General features: G+C 43.3%; 2 protein-coding genes across 3 annotated transcripts; both read right to left on the bottom strand.

Moving 5' to 3' along the window:
• Window positions 1-1,113: 1,113 nt before the first annotated feature.
• Window positions 1,114-5,032, bottom strand: LOC4347257 (bZIP transcription factor TRAB1-like). Its single transcript, XM_015757064.3, has 4 exons — window positions 4,008-5,032; window positions 3,643-3,714; window positions 2,772-2,801; window positions 1,114-1,732 (listed from the first exon to the last, which is right to left on the bottom strand). The coding sequence occupies exons 1-4, from the start codon at window positions 4,956-4,958 to the stop codon at window positions 1,655-1,657; spliced, it is 1,131 nt and encodes a 376-aa protein (XP_015612550.1). The 5' UTR covers window positions 4,959-5,032; the 3' UTR covers window positions 1,114-1,654.
• Window positions 5,033-6,804: 1,772 nt separating this feature from the next.
• Window positions 6,805-13,448, bottom strand: LOC4347256 (uncharacterized). 2 transcript variants are annotated; one of them, XM_015755306.3, is made up of 8 exons: window positions 11,821-13,448; window positions 11,145-11,226; window positions 10,912-11,037; window positions 10,045-10,830; window positions 9,382-9,733; window positions 8,928-9,009; window positions 8,492-8,720; window positions 6,805-7,563 (listed from the first exon to the last, which is right to left on the bottom strand). In XM_015755306.3, the coding sequence occupies exons 1-7, from the start codon at window positions 12,046-12,048 to the stop codon at window positions 8,514-8,516; spliced, it is 1,863 nt and encodes a 620-aa protein (XP_015610792.1). In that variant the 5' UTR covers window positions 12,049-13,448; the 3' UTR covers window positions 6,805-7,563; window positions 8,492-8,513. The 2 variants fall into 2 exon arrangements, with proteins under 2 accessions (XP_015610792.1, XP_015610791.1); XM_015755305.3 differs by having other exon boundaries at window positions 8,496-8,720.
• Window positions 13,449-13,748: the final 300 nt, after the last annotated feature.

Raw genomic sequence — 13,748 nt, 5'->3', positions numbered from 1 at the left:
ATTTGTGTTCGATTTTTGTTTCCTTGCCCTCGATTTGTGTTCTTTGATTTGTTGCATTGTTCTGATTTGGTTTTGATTTTGATTTGGGTTGATGTAGCTGGAAGTGTGCTAGGCGCCTCCCTGCTCGTCGGGCACCCTGGTGGCAGCTGCGGTGCCGTCCGATGAGATGGCGAGGCCGCCCTGGATTTTGCTGTGGTGGGAGTGGATTTGGAGGGCGTATCGGGGATTTCGCCCTTGGATTTCGCTGCGAGGGCACGCGTGGGCGAAGCCACGACGCCCACAGCGCGCGTGCCTCCAGTCTTCTCCTCTGCTCGCGACATCGTTTTGACGAAGTCCTGCGTCGCTCAACATGGAGACGAGGTTCCTACTTGAGACGCGGGTTCGAGCGCCACGGCAGCAAAAATCCAATGTGCCGTCCCATAGCACCAGTCCAGGGTGGAGCACTGTGAAAGGCCTAAAAAGATGTAGTTAGAGAATCCAAAAAAAGTTAGAAGTTAGAAGCTAGGAAACCTATTTTTTTTTCAGATTCTTAGAAGCTGGCTATTAACCGGTTGCTTTTTGAATCTTAAGCTCATTAAACAGAGCAAAGTCTCCCTCAATTATTAGCCAGTGTAAAGTAACTCCCTCATCGGTTTGTAGAGTGATTTTATCTAACGTGGCAATACAATCAATAGAAAAAAATAAATAAAATCAATAGGCCCACATGTCAGTAATAATTCCCAAATCTCTTCCCGTCTCCCACAATTCCACGATATTCCAAATCTATTTCTCGGCTAGCAAATGAGGTCCTTCCTGGCTGTGTCTGATTGGGTCCATTCCGTGAGTATGACACGTGGGTCCGGTTTGACGATATGAAGAGACGTGGAATCGTCCAACGACGGGGATTTATATTCCCTTTATTGAGACCATGACACACACAAGAACGGATATGATACAGGAACGCAAAACAAGAAATCTATTAGTATATAATTAATTGAGTTTTAATTATTTTAAATTCGAAAAATGAATTTATTTAGTATTTTAGAGGTCCTTCTATACAGAAAGTTTTTACACAAAACACACCGTCTGTAATTTGAAAAACGTGCCAACGGAAAGAGTGCAAGGCCAGCGAGATACAAGTAACAGGCTTATAAGCAATTAGTAGGTCTGCTTATACTTTTTTTTCTTGAGAACTAGGTCTGCTTATACTCCTTTACAGTTTACACGCTAGATATCAGATACACTAGATAACAATACATACTTCAGGAAGCAGGTACAGATATCAGATATTGCTACATACTACCTAGCTTAGCTAGTCATCAGGCAGGTTGCAGTATGATTCTTGGTCCCCATGACTTGCTTAAATCGACCTCTGAACTCATCCAAGATGTCTGGTCTCTAGGGTGGGACACTAGATAGAAAGACTAGCATGATACAAACCTAGACAACACTATACAAGTTTTCTCAAGGATTACAGGAAGTTGTTCTGACAGCTTCATTCGTCTACACATAATCTACATGTCAGTTTTGGAAGCCTTCTCAGAATCAGCTAGCAGGAAAAATGAAACTAGAAGATTAATCAAGCACAAGTTCGTCCACCATTGGTTTACAACAGATTAAATTATGCACAGTCGCTGATGAAGGTGGGAATTTGCATGCCATCGACCACTCGTCATCACCAGGGACCAGTCAGTGTTCTTCGCAAGCAAAGTCTCTTCCTTCTTCCAAATGGATCCTTTATCATTTCTTCTACCTATAAGCAGTGAAACAAAATTTAAGCAGTTACACAGGTAAAATACGATAAAATACCCGTTCCACACTTTTTTTCTGACAAGCAGGTTCGCTGAATACTGAATGAAATGGTATGGTACTGGAAGTTGAATTTTGCAAGAGTCGACGCTCAAAACCCTATGATTTGGATAATAATGCTAATCACTAAGTAATTTTTTCTCCAGTTCTTGGGAGATATTGGCTCGAGAAAAACTGCAAATAACATTGTACCATAATAGTAGTTTTCAGAGAGTACTGAAAATCAGAAAATGTTTTTCATGAAATTTAGCTAACCATATGTAAATATACCAGAAATAAAGAAATTCTGCAGCTACACAACTACTCTGTTCTTAGAAATGAGCACAATCCACACCAAAATAAGGAAAAAGGACTGGATTCCACAAATTACCAAATTAATATGAGATGGTTTGATTAGAGAAAGAAGAATTAATAAAAATTCCATCATATATTATGTCAAAAAAAATCCATCATATAGTGCCATGAAAAACACACGAGATAAAAAGTAGTCTACTAATGAGAAAATGAGAACACGAATAAGCTAGCATGTAAAAATACTTGTGCATACAATGAGAAGCAAGGGTTTTAACTGAAAGCAGCAAATGACCTAGATTTTTCTTCATGTAATGAATACAAGAAGCATAACACCTAAAAATAAATGTTTTGAAACAAAAAGAATGGACAACAATTCAACAAACGAACTGGAAGATAGCATCTGTAGGCAATAACCTGAAAGAGAATGCAAAGTTTACATGTGCGAAATATTTGTGTTGTAACTTGTAAGTATTGAAGCATTTGTCCCACAAATGCACATCCAGCATTCCAACCTCAGACTAAATTATGCGAACAACAGAAAGTGAAATGAAATTAAGCTAAAAACATAGTAAAAAATTAAGCAGACAGCACATAGCGTTATCTTGACATTTATTATAGTTGTAACTGTAAAAACAGAGAAAAGTGTCAAGGGCACACATTTGACATAAACAAACGACGAAAGCAATTACCTCATTTTTCTGCATTTCCATGATATCTGCCTGCAAGATGGAAGAAAAAGAAAATATCAGGACTCTCAAAGGAGTACGCTATGAGCATATCCAAACTTTGAATTCTGTAAACGAGTGCTATTTGCTAGCATTGGTCGGTAGCCTATGGATAAAGCCCTAAAATTTTGTAATAATAGATGGTTGATTGCATGCTTTCCGCATAGACTGGAATAAAAAAAAAGTCTATAAAAATGATAAACTTCAAGTATGATACTTGAGCCCTAATTTACCGACATGTTCACCAATCATTTATAAGAAGTGCAAGCTGGGTAATATGCGTTTTGTGTACGTAGGCAACAGGGCTGTTGGCATCATGTCAGATATGAAAAAAATTTTCTTCCTAGACAAGGAATTGAAACTATTACTGCAGCAACATTGGAAGATTATTCTAAAAGAGAAACTCAATGTTGGACACAATGGGCTTTGTTTCTGAGAAACATATGCATTACTTCGAAAGAGCAAGTCATAGTGAACCCTGTTTGAACCCTCTGATGTCATGAACATGAACAGAGAAGCAAAGCAGCTAATACTGGGGTTTAAGAACTGAAGCTACGAGTTTTAGAACAGCAGTATAAATCCTTCTTAAGGAGACTATACTAAAAGTAGGCCTTGTTCTTTATACTGAAAGGAGACTATACAAATTTTACCTCAGTTTCCGTTAGCACGCTTTTCAAACCGCTAAACGGTGTGTTTCGTGGGAAAACTTTCTATATAGAAGTTATTTTAAAATATCAAATATATCCATTTGTCAAGTTTGTAATAATTAAAACTTAATTAATCATGTGCTAATAGTCCATTCAACATTCTACAACAGAGTTTGTCAGAAAGAAACCTGTTTCCTCTCCAATTCCTTGTTCATCTCCTTGAGTTTCTGAACTTCAGCTTCCAATTCCAATGTGTAAGCCTTTTCCAATAAGGAAATTGTTAGCAAGACAGGAAATTTGATGAAATTATCTGCTTTTAAACAAAATCCATAACAGGGATGAACAAACTAGCCAACAGCTCTGCTCATATAACACAAAGTTTGATTATAGTTGCTAAGATTAGCATGCCATGGGAAACTCCAGTAAACTAAGTTACTGCCAATAGTATTTCTATCATCTTATTTTGAGGTAGGCTCAACAACTTGGCACTCTCACAGAATGGTTCCAATAGCAATAGATGCATAATCAGTACAAAGAATTTAGAGTTTAAGACCTGCTTGCGCGCGCGGGATCTCGCCGCGGACTCCCTGTTCTTGATCATCCTCCTCTGCCTCCTCTCCACCACTTTCTCTACTCCGCCACCGTTCCTTCTCCCCCTCACCAACCCTTCGAAGGAATAAGGCATTGGCTCCGTCGGCGATGACAGGTCGCTGTTCCCCTTATCGCCAGAATCAAACTGGTTCACCGCTGTTTGCATAGCGACGGCGGCGCCAGGCAAGCCCACTGGCACTGCCCTGGGCATCAGGCCATTGCCCAAGGCTGGATCCCCCATGCCGAGCGGCGCAAAGCCCAGCGCCGCCGCGCCGGCATCGTTGGCACCGGGGAAGTTTCCCAAGAAGGCAGTGGTCTTGGGGACCACCGGGACTGGCCGCGGCGGCATTGGCGGGGGAACGGGGGGCGGCGCAGCGGGTGGATTTTCTCGGACCACGCCGGCTCTGACCAAGAACTCCTCCAGGGTCATCTCCCCGAGGGTCGACTGCCGCTGGGGTGGCATATCGCCGCCATCCGCCGCCCCCACCGGCGGTGGCTCGTCGCGCACAAGGTTGCGCCATACCTCGTCCACCGTCTTGGCGCTGAGCGTGCGGGGCAGGGTGAGCGAGCCCTGGCGCTGCAGCGACGTCGGCGGCGCCCCCACGGCCACGCCCACCCCCGCGGCGGAGCCAGAGGCGGAGGCCATGGCCTGGCTCTCCTCCGCGGTCCAGATGCTCCGGAGCAGCTCGTCCATGTTCATGGAGCCGAAGTCCTTCCCGAACCCGCTTCCACCACCGCCGCCGCCGCCGCCACCAGCGAGCGCGCTCTGGAACTCGTCGAACGTCAGCGAATACACCGAACCCTGTCTCGCCAGCGTCGCCCCCTCCGCCGCCGCCCTGCGCTCCGACGAGGAGGACCCGCCGTTCCCGAACTCCATCGCCTCCCTCCTCCCTCCCCACCTATCCGTCAGCATCAAGCAACGCACCACGCCGGCCGCGCACCACAGGAATTCGACGCCCAAAGAAGCTCAGGATCGCCACGAGTCACATGCGTTTCTTGGGAAAAGCACTAGTAGTAGAGAGAGTGGTGGGAGGAGCGAGAGGCTGCCTGCGCCTCGCGAGGGCGATCCGTTGGCGTGGTGGTGCGGACTGCGGATTGCGAGTGATGATGATGCTGCGGCCTGCGGTGCGTGCGTGCGTGCGTGCGCGCGCGGCGTGGCGCAGAGGATCCTCCTGGTGGTGGAGCGCGGAGTGCGGCTGCGTCCGCTGCCTGGTACGTGGCGCGCGAGGGAGGCGGCGACTGCGACCACCCGGCCAATCGGCGCGCGACGCGTGGTGGCGTTGGCTTCCGTCAGTTGCTCGGACGGCGGCTTCCGGACAAAAATATCGTCGGAGCCCAGGAGGGATGTGGGGCCCAACAGCCAGCGTCATCTGTTGGGAGCAGGGGGGTAGTTGGTGGCTCTCCCCCTCATCGTGGGCCGGGTATCGTGCGACATAAATTAAAAAAATTATGGTGTTATCAGAAAAGATGTTAGGGTGGAGTATGTGCTAAACTACACTACACTCGATGTTTTTGTTTCCTCTCAATAGAAAGACGATGATTTCATACACCTTAGCCACCTTTTGGAATCGTGGATTTTCTAAAGAAATTTTACAAAATCAATTCTTATGAAAATCAGGTGAGATTCATGTATTTTAAAGAAGTCATATAAAGACGATATGCTTGGTTGTGCTTGCTGCTATAAAAGGCTACGACAATTGAAAATGGCCGTAGGCGGCAGCGGCAGCTAGCACATCCAATTGATGCCAAAAAATTATTTGTATTGGTTCAGCCAAGCAATCGAGCTGGATATATAAACTTTAATTGAGACCCCTTCAGTATTGCATGTGCAGTACTGCTCACTGACATGTAGACCCGAGGGGACATGTGGGCCATGTCAGTGAGCAGTACTGCAGATGACATGCATCCTATAAACTTAGGCATATGACATCACCCACTAGATTTAGAATGAGAGTATATTTTTTAAAACCCCAACTATTATTGTTCAGGCTACACAAAACCACATAAACTTTGGTGTTTGTTACTTGATATTCACAAACCGTACTCTTAATCAGTTTGACTTACTATTTATTAAAATAATAGATATTCTACTTAGATAGTTGTAACATTTATATATTTATGCGATGGATAGTAGATCAAAGTAAAAGAAATAGTAAATAACGTGGTTTTCTAAAACTTTGAGGTCACAAAACCTGAGTTAAATGTTGGGTAAAAATCTTTATGATTTTGCAGAAATTGGACCGTAGTCCTTGGGTTATATAAAATTTACTCTTAAAATTAATAACCAAAATTTTGATACTGCAAGGGGTAATTAAGAAGCAAAATTTTTAAGATTTGTATGACCATGGTTTCAGCTGAATGCTACTATGCCATGATGAGTGTGATTGGAGAACCAAGTTGTACCAAAAGAAAAGTTTTCATATAACATGTCTAGTCTGTTATATTTACAGACAGGTCCCCTGATAGTTTGATGAGACGCATTGGAGAATTTGGTTAGACGATCACATAATCAAGAAGAAAAGGAGGGCAAGATTGATCCGACGATCACGTAGAGAGGCACGCCAGACAGCGGATTAGTTCACGTCAAAGTATCTTATCCGTGCAGGCAAAAAGGTCCACAGGATATTGTAAAGTATGCCATCTATATTTGTGAACGAGAAAAAGAAAAGAAGATGCTGAAATGTTATGCATAACATTCAGAGTGATCTAAAGAATCCCGGAGTACTTTTATTTTGAAGTTGGAGCAGCGATAGCGATTATTTTTCTAAAAAAAAATTGCGATGGCAATATCATTTATCAACATTCAGTAACGCCTATGTGTTGCAATAGGAATTACAAGAAACAGCTCATTACAGAAATGGGAGAGTTGTTCTGCGAAGAGCTTGTCAAATTGCCATGAAATTCAAACAGAATCTCTATTTTCCTGTATTCCTATATTTTTCTCCAACACATGCTATTGTAACTGTGTATGCAAATGTAGCATACGCTAGCTAAATCTATTGCATTCCACCTGGTTCCCTTTCACAATCCAGTAGAGTTTTCCAGCATGAATCACAGTAAGGCACTGTATTCCCTCTGACTGAAACATTCCCTTCTTATCTATCCGTTGGAATTGTGGTGCAAATGATACATATCTGCTTTGTTTTCATCGCACACAAACTCATAGCATCTAGAATGTTGGTAATGGGTAATGAATGATAGAGGAGGACCTTATCAATTATCATTGTGCTAAGATATCAATCAGGCACATGGGATGTATGCAGAAGAATTTCACCTTTCCTTCGTGGCACCATTTTCTCTTGTCCCCCCATGGCAGAATCGAAACTAACACAAAGCAGAACTGTAGAAATCTATATCATGATAATGCATGGTCCCCCATTGTTGCAGCAGCATCTTGTCAAAATTCAAGGGGGGATAATTTCCATCTGCTGGATCATCTTTATTCTGTAAATCTCTGAACTTCACTAAGTCAACACGAGCGTGTTGATAACACGAAGAATTACTTTAAGTCCTGTTCCCTGAACATGACAAAAGTTTTGATGTACAAACATAAGCATGCATGGAATATTTGGTTCACTGAAATGTTGCCTAATTATTGAGCCGATATGGAAGTTGTGGGGCATCAACAGTAAAAGGGTAAACATGTGGTATCAGACAGCCACAGATTACAGGAAATATATTAGTACGCATGCTAATAATTGACCCCTTTTTGTTATCATAATATTGTCGATTTTCCTCAAAACATTACAAGGTAAACAGTAGCAAACTGTTCACGTCTTCAGCATACTAACAAGAATTCTATCAATGTTAATTAGAAGACAGATGTGTATGATTACTTATTTAAGAAGGACCTAAATAAATTTGAGGCAATTTAGTAGGATAATGCTGACTGTACAACCTAAGCTGGTACCCCTCCACTAAAGGTCAATCCGCTAGTTGCATCGAAGAAGTTTATGAATACAGGTATACCTTTAGGATCTACGTAATCTGAATAATTGGTTTGAAACATGGAATATGTCATAGAGCATAACATAATTCTGAAAAGTTATTTGAGTGAATGGTATGCAGTTACAAAAAAAAAAATATCTACATCAAGGTAGGTGAAATAAACTAAAATAATATGCACGCATCATCGGTGCTCTAAAATAAATGTAATTGTTCCCCTCGATGATACTCAGAAGAGGGTACTGGGGAATTTATTCTTTACATAATTCTCCCAGTTGCAACTGTTAGATCTCAATAATGATACTGCTGTAATGTTAACAGTTAGATCCTGTAGGAGGTAATAGTATTATCAAGCGTTGGACCAGTGTTAAATGAACTATCTAAACAATTTTGGTGTACTGTGAAAAAAATCCTAACAGGTATAATGTTATTAAAACAGGAAACACTGCAGAATTCATCAAAAAACATTTAAAGTATCACAGGAGTCAGAATGTAACTTACTCACTTCTTAAACTACATGACACTAGAAGGCATGGCAAGTGAAGCAGCCACTCAGAGAGCTGATCTGGCCGTTCTTATTAAGGTGTGATGTCCTTTTAGCCTTCCCGGAAGATTGCTCATCCTGGTTTGCTGCTGCAGTTTCACGCATTACCTGTGCTCTTCTTTGTGCAGACCTGAGGGTGTTCCAAATCTTGTCCAGTGAAGATGATCTCTTTTTCTCGATTTTCATCTGACATAACAAAAGCATGCGTATAGTGTAAGGTCAAATGTACATCAGTGGAAAAGAATCCAGTGATTTACATGAGCGTTGATTTAACTTTGAGAATTTTGGTCGTGTATACAGTATATAGGCTCTTTACAACAACATAAATAAGTCCGATAAAACAGACCTATAAATCTGTTAGAAGTAAAGAAGTAAAGAAAAGAGCACACATACCACTAACTTTTGGATTGCTGCCTCAGCCTTGGCTTTTTGGAGGTGTTCCCAAGCAGTAATTTTTTCTTGCTCTCGCTCAACCCTTTTAACATTGCATGGAGTGATTAGCATTTCACGGCTTGATGGTGTAAATTTAAGTTGCAAGTTTTTGGAAAATATTAAAAGCATTGGATAACTTGCGTACTATAACAGATAAGAAAGACATGCAGCATTCTTTCCCTAAATTAATCTTTCAAGTCTTATAGTAGTAATTTAGTGGTTCAACGTAACAAAGTTATGTCTGAAGAAAATACTACTCAAACTCATCTGAAGGACCAAAACAATTGGTGGTCTCTTACTTTGATATGGATTTTGCTTCTGTTAGTAATTTAGTGGTTCAACATAATAAAGTTATGTCCGAAGAAAATGCTACTCAAACTCATCTGTAGGACCAAAACAATTGGTGGTCTCTTACTTTGATATGGATTTTGCTTCTGTTAATTCCCAGGAAGAAGACTTAGACTCCACTGTCTTTTTCTTCACATCTATAACATTTGTTGAGTTCTTGCTAGATGCTCGTGTAACATGTTTCTTGGACCACCTGGTAAGAGTCACTCGATCGTCCATGTGCACATCCCTGATAACATCAGAGAAACAATTCTCCTTTTCTCTGACTTGGTGTGTCGTAAGCAAATGGATAAATGGAGTACTGACACTGGGCGAAGATGACCGACTTAGATTTGGGCTTGTTTGAGTTGCCGCATCCTTCCGCAAAATTATAGGGGTGATAATGGAGGCTGACTCTTCTGTGATTCCAACCTGTTCATCTGAATCAGAAACCAAACAAGAAGGTACAAACATAAGACTGACTTGATCTGTTGTGTACAGAATAAGACTAACTTTCTATGATGTTATGTTGACGATCCAAGGATAAAACCAGCTATCAAAACACTAATTGACAAAAAAAACATCATTTACAGTGGCAAGGCCATGAGAAACTCCACAGTATTGAGATGCTTTGGCAAATAGAGAGGATACCTCAAAACACCAGGCTGCCTTCAGAACAATTATGGATCAACTCAAAACTGAAAGGCAGGCAGAAAAGGAATGAATTGCAAACGAGAATAATTTATAATACCTTGTACAGACGCTTGGGTGCTAGGCAATGAAGGTGATGACTCAATCGCAGTATCCAGTCGTCGACGAACTCTGTTATATTGAGTAGCATGAGACCCACCATTTGCCAGACAAGACTTGCCTCCAATGCCAATGCTGGCCTCCTCACCAGCTGTTCTGCTCATATACCTCCCAATGTTATCTTTCTCTCCACAATAATGTTCTGGTATCAGTACTCCAGCCAAGAAAGGCGAGTTTGCTGTCAAATGTCCAACTCTCCCATTGTCAAGCAATGACACAGATGAGTATTGTCCACCAAATTTTCCAGGAGGCCCTAATGGACCACTTTTGGACTTTGGTCGCCGAGCAGGAGCAAATGAAGTCTTCTCGAGCACGTCACTCGAATTCGGACTGAAGATCCATCTCTCTGCATCCTCCCATTTGGAGGGCAATGTCCTCCCATTGCTGAAGGGAAATGCCATGCTGCTGCCTGGGTACCTCCTGTTACCTTTGGAAGCAAGCGGTACTCTCTCAGAGCTCCACCCCTTTTGGTAACCAAATACTGATGAACGATGCCGCCGATAGTTCGGTGTCCTGGGACTAGGAAAAACGTCTGATCTGATGAATGATGATGACACAAGACCCTTGTTCATCAAACCCACACCCCCAACCACAAAGCCCGGAGAAAGAGGGGCTCCATTGAACCCGGGGCTGCCGCTGCCAAAGTCCAGAGAGGCTGGCCGTTGCTTCAACCCCTTCCTACCCTGCAAAAGAACAGCTTCTGACCGGCGCCGCTGGTACAGGCATTCTGTCGAGCACCACACAAGCATACAAAATGAACAACCGAGTACCATCTAAATTTTTCCATGCAAAGTTTCAGAATTCGTACCTCCGGTGGTACGGTCTGCCGGACTCTTGGTTGGTTCTTGCAGCTGTGCCCAGTCCCCTTCCACCACCCCACACAACACCTCGTCCCCCTCCTCCTCGTCGTGTGGCTCGGCGAATGCTGCAGAGGCTTCAGCGAGAACAGAACTCCTTTTAAGGGCTGTAAAGTTGCGCTCCAACCGAGCAAGAACACTGGCAAGAATACAAACTGTGAGCTGTGAACAGCATTGTGCTCACCATTGGAGGATGGAGTGGCCACCCCATCTGTCTCCAGATCTGTGTCCGGGTCGCCATCAGCACGCACGAACCCAGCCAAAGGCTGCAACCAACCATCAGCTTAGCCTCACTGATCATAAAAGCTAGTACCTACTAATTCTCAAACAGAGAACAAAGGTGAAGAGAATCCAACAGGCAACAGAGCCCCCATTTTCTCATGTCAAGGAAAAAAGCACCCTCCTTTCTCCTCTTGCTAAGGATCCAAGATGGTGACGATGATGCATTGATTCCTACTGTCTTAAAAAGGTCTGGGCCCTCCTGCTTTGTCTCAATTGCTAGAATTACCAACTAGGCATTTCGCTAGTTATTTATAAAGATTTTGCAGTTTACTTAGCATGGTGTTTCTTGATTATACTATCGCATCTAAACGCGTTGTTGCGAACTTGCTGTCACCTGAGAAAAGCTATCTGCTACTGAGATCTGCGTGGCACATTGGCAAGTGGCAACAACCACCCTGTAAAGTTAAATCTTTTCCTTAACTGAGGTGAATAGCATCTCAAAATTAACAATCTTTTTCTTCCTCATGGCGCAAATTGCAGAGTTTGGTGCCCAAGAAAAAGAAAGAAATCGCCCATGACTAATGCTAAAGGAAATCAACAAAAAAAGTAGTACTAGCGATGCAGGGAGCAAGACGAACCGAGTCACAGCCGAAGGAGCCGCATCCGCTGCTCCCGCCGCCGCCAGTCGAGCTCGCCGAGTAGCCATCGTCGGCATCCTCTCCCCACCGCCGCCGCCGCCGCCGCTGCCGCTGCATTGGCCTCCCCGACGCTGACACCGCCGCCACCTCCTCCTCTAGCTCCTCCTCCACGACGCCCCGAAACCCCAACGGGGTGTCACCACCACCAACACACCGCATTCTCTCCATATAACTTCTACCCGCCACCACTCACGCCGGCGAGCTCTTTAACAGCAAAGCACAAGTACAATCAAAGCGGCGGGTTTGGAGGCGTGATGAGGAGTACGTTGGCGTTTAATAGAAGTGGCCGAGGGGATCGCAACGTGGCGGGATGGAAGGGTGATGGACCGATGGCAAGTACAGCATCTCGAGGAGAGGAGGGAGTCTGTCTGACGCGAGCCAGTCACCGAGCTCCGCAGCTCAGCTGCTCATCATCAACGTGAGCGGCGCTGCAGTAGCAGGACTACTAGCTGACGTGGCGTCTCCGGATAACTCCGATCGTTTTGGTCGGCGCTTCCCGTCCTGTTCATCTGATCTGATACTGAAGCCTGCATCAGTTAAACCAAAACACTGGTCATTTCAATCAGTTAATCACCATGCCTAAGCTAGTTCAAGAGGCTATTACTATTAGCAAGAGTCATATGAACTAGAAGCTGAGTTAATTAAACAAGATCATCACTGTGCTGGCGGCAAGACGACGAACGAATGCCATGCGGTGGATTCAACCATTCAGGTTTGGATTGGTCCCATCGTCCGGCGCCTCCCCGGGCCAGCTGCAGCTGGAACGACAGCAACCCGTCACTGCAGCCTGCCGAGATCAATTCATTCTGCATATGTTTGGCTGGCAGATCAAGAATGCCGTGACGGGGGTGCACGCTGACGGTAAAACGCTGAAGTTTTTCACGGGATTCGGCGGCCGGGCCGGCAGGTCGAACTGTCGAAGCGTGTGGTTACAGTTAGATTTGTTAGCGGCAACCGACAGCCAGCTATGATGCTGCATTGCCACAAGCATAGGATGGTTACGGTTCATTGAACTTGATCATGCCATGTTGAAATTAAACTTGGATATGAGATCAGTATTATATCATGGGCATCTGTCGTTGGTTGGAGCATCAAGGGAGGACCGTTCCTACCGGGCAATTATACAGAAGCAGGTTCACATGGGAATAAGTAAATAACAACGACAAAAGGTGGTAGCAACTGCAGGATTTCAGGTGATCCTACACACTGTATCAGCAGGATGCTCGGCAATCAGCAGGCTTTGCGAAATCAAGGTCCTGAAAGCACATAGTGTGGGTCGTTAGATCAAAAGAACTGGTTATCAAGATCACAGAGAAGAGAAATGGGGATACAGGAACTTCCCGCGGGTCGAAATCATCTCGTATGCTTACATCTAAATCGTCTAACTTTATCCAATTGGACGAGAACCACCTGACAGCAAGGCTCGGACGTATTATTGCCGCAAAGTCCGGGGGCTTGTTTATGTGGATGAAGCTAGATATTAGTTCAGTCAGATTCAAATATAGGCTAGCATCATTATATTTTCTCTCATATGATAGCATACATGTTTTCTCAATATATTATTCAAATATATTAAAATGACAACATAATTTTAAATTTTGCAATAACTTTACGAAACTATTAATGGACAATATTCATATTGTATTTTATATACATGTTAGTTATTAATTATTTTAAACATCAATTTTTAATTATTTTTAAATTACATGTATTCCTATATAGACTCTAGACTCGTCTTTTAATATTTCTTTTTTTAATTCCGAATTTTTTGTAAATTGTATTTCTATATAGACTCTATACTCTTCTTCCAATATTATTTATTTTTATTTCTGAATTTTTATTATTTCTAATTGTATTTCTATGTGGAC

This window comes from Oryza sativa, chromosome 9, assembly GCF_034140825.1.
Source record: "Oryza sativa Japonica Group chromosome 9, ASM3414082v1".
Lineage (NCBI taxonomy): Eukaryota > Viridiplantae > Streptophyta > Magnoliopsida > Poales > Poaceae > Oryza > Oryza sativa.
This window is presented reverse-complemented; position numbering and strand designations above follow the sequence as displayed.

Excerpts from the sequence above, each read along its gene's own strand:
- LOC4347257 (XM_015757064.3), bottom strand. The coding sequence starts at position 4,958 with ATGCTGACGGATAGGTGGGGAGGGAGGAGGGAGGCGATGGAGTTCGGG. Across the intron at positions 3,715-4,007 it reads GATCCCGCGCGCGCAAGCAG|GCTTACACATTGGAATTGGA; the intron begins GTCTTAAACTCT and ends TTATTGGAAAAG. Across the intron at positions 2,802-3,642 it reads AGGAATTGGAGAGGAAACAG|GCAGATATCATGGAAATGCA; the intron begins GTTTCTTTCTGA and ends TCCATCTTGCAG.
- LOC4347256 (XM_015755306.3), bottom strand. The coding sequence starts at position 12,048 with ATGGAGAGAATGCGGTGTGTTGGTGGTGGTGACACCCCGTTGGGGTTT. Across the intron at positions 11,227-11,820 it reads GCTCCTTCGGCTGTGACTCG|CCTTTGGCTGGGTTCGTGCG; the intron begins GTTCGTCTTGCT and ends GGTTGGTTGCAG. Across the intron at positions 10,831-10,911 it reads GGCAGACCGTACCACCGGAG|AATGCCTGTACCAGCGGCGC; the intron begins GTACGAATTCTG and ends GGTGCTCGACAG.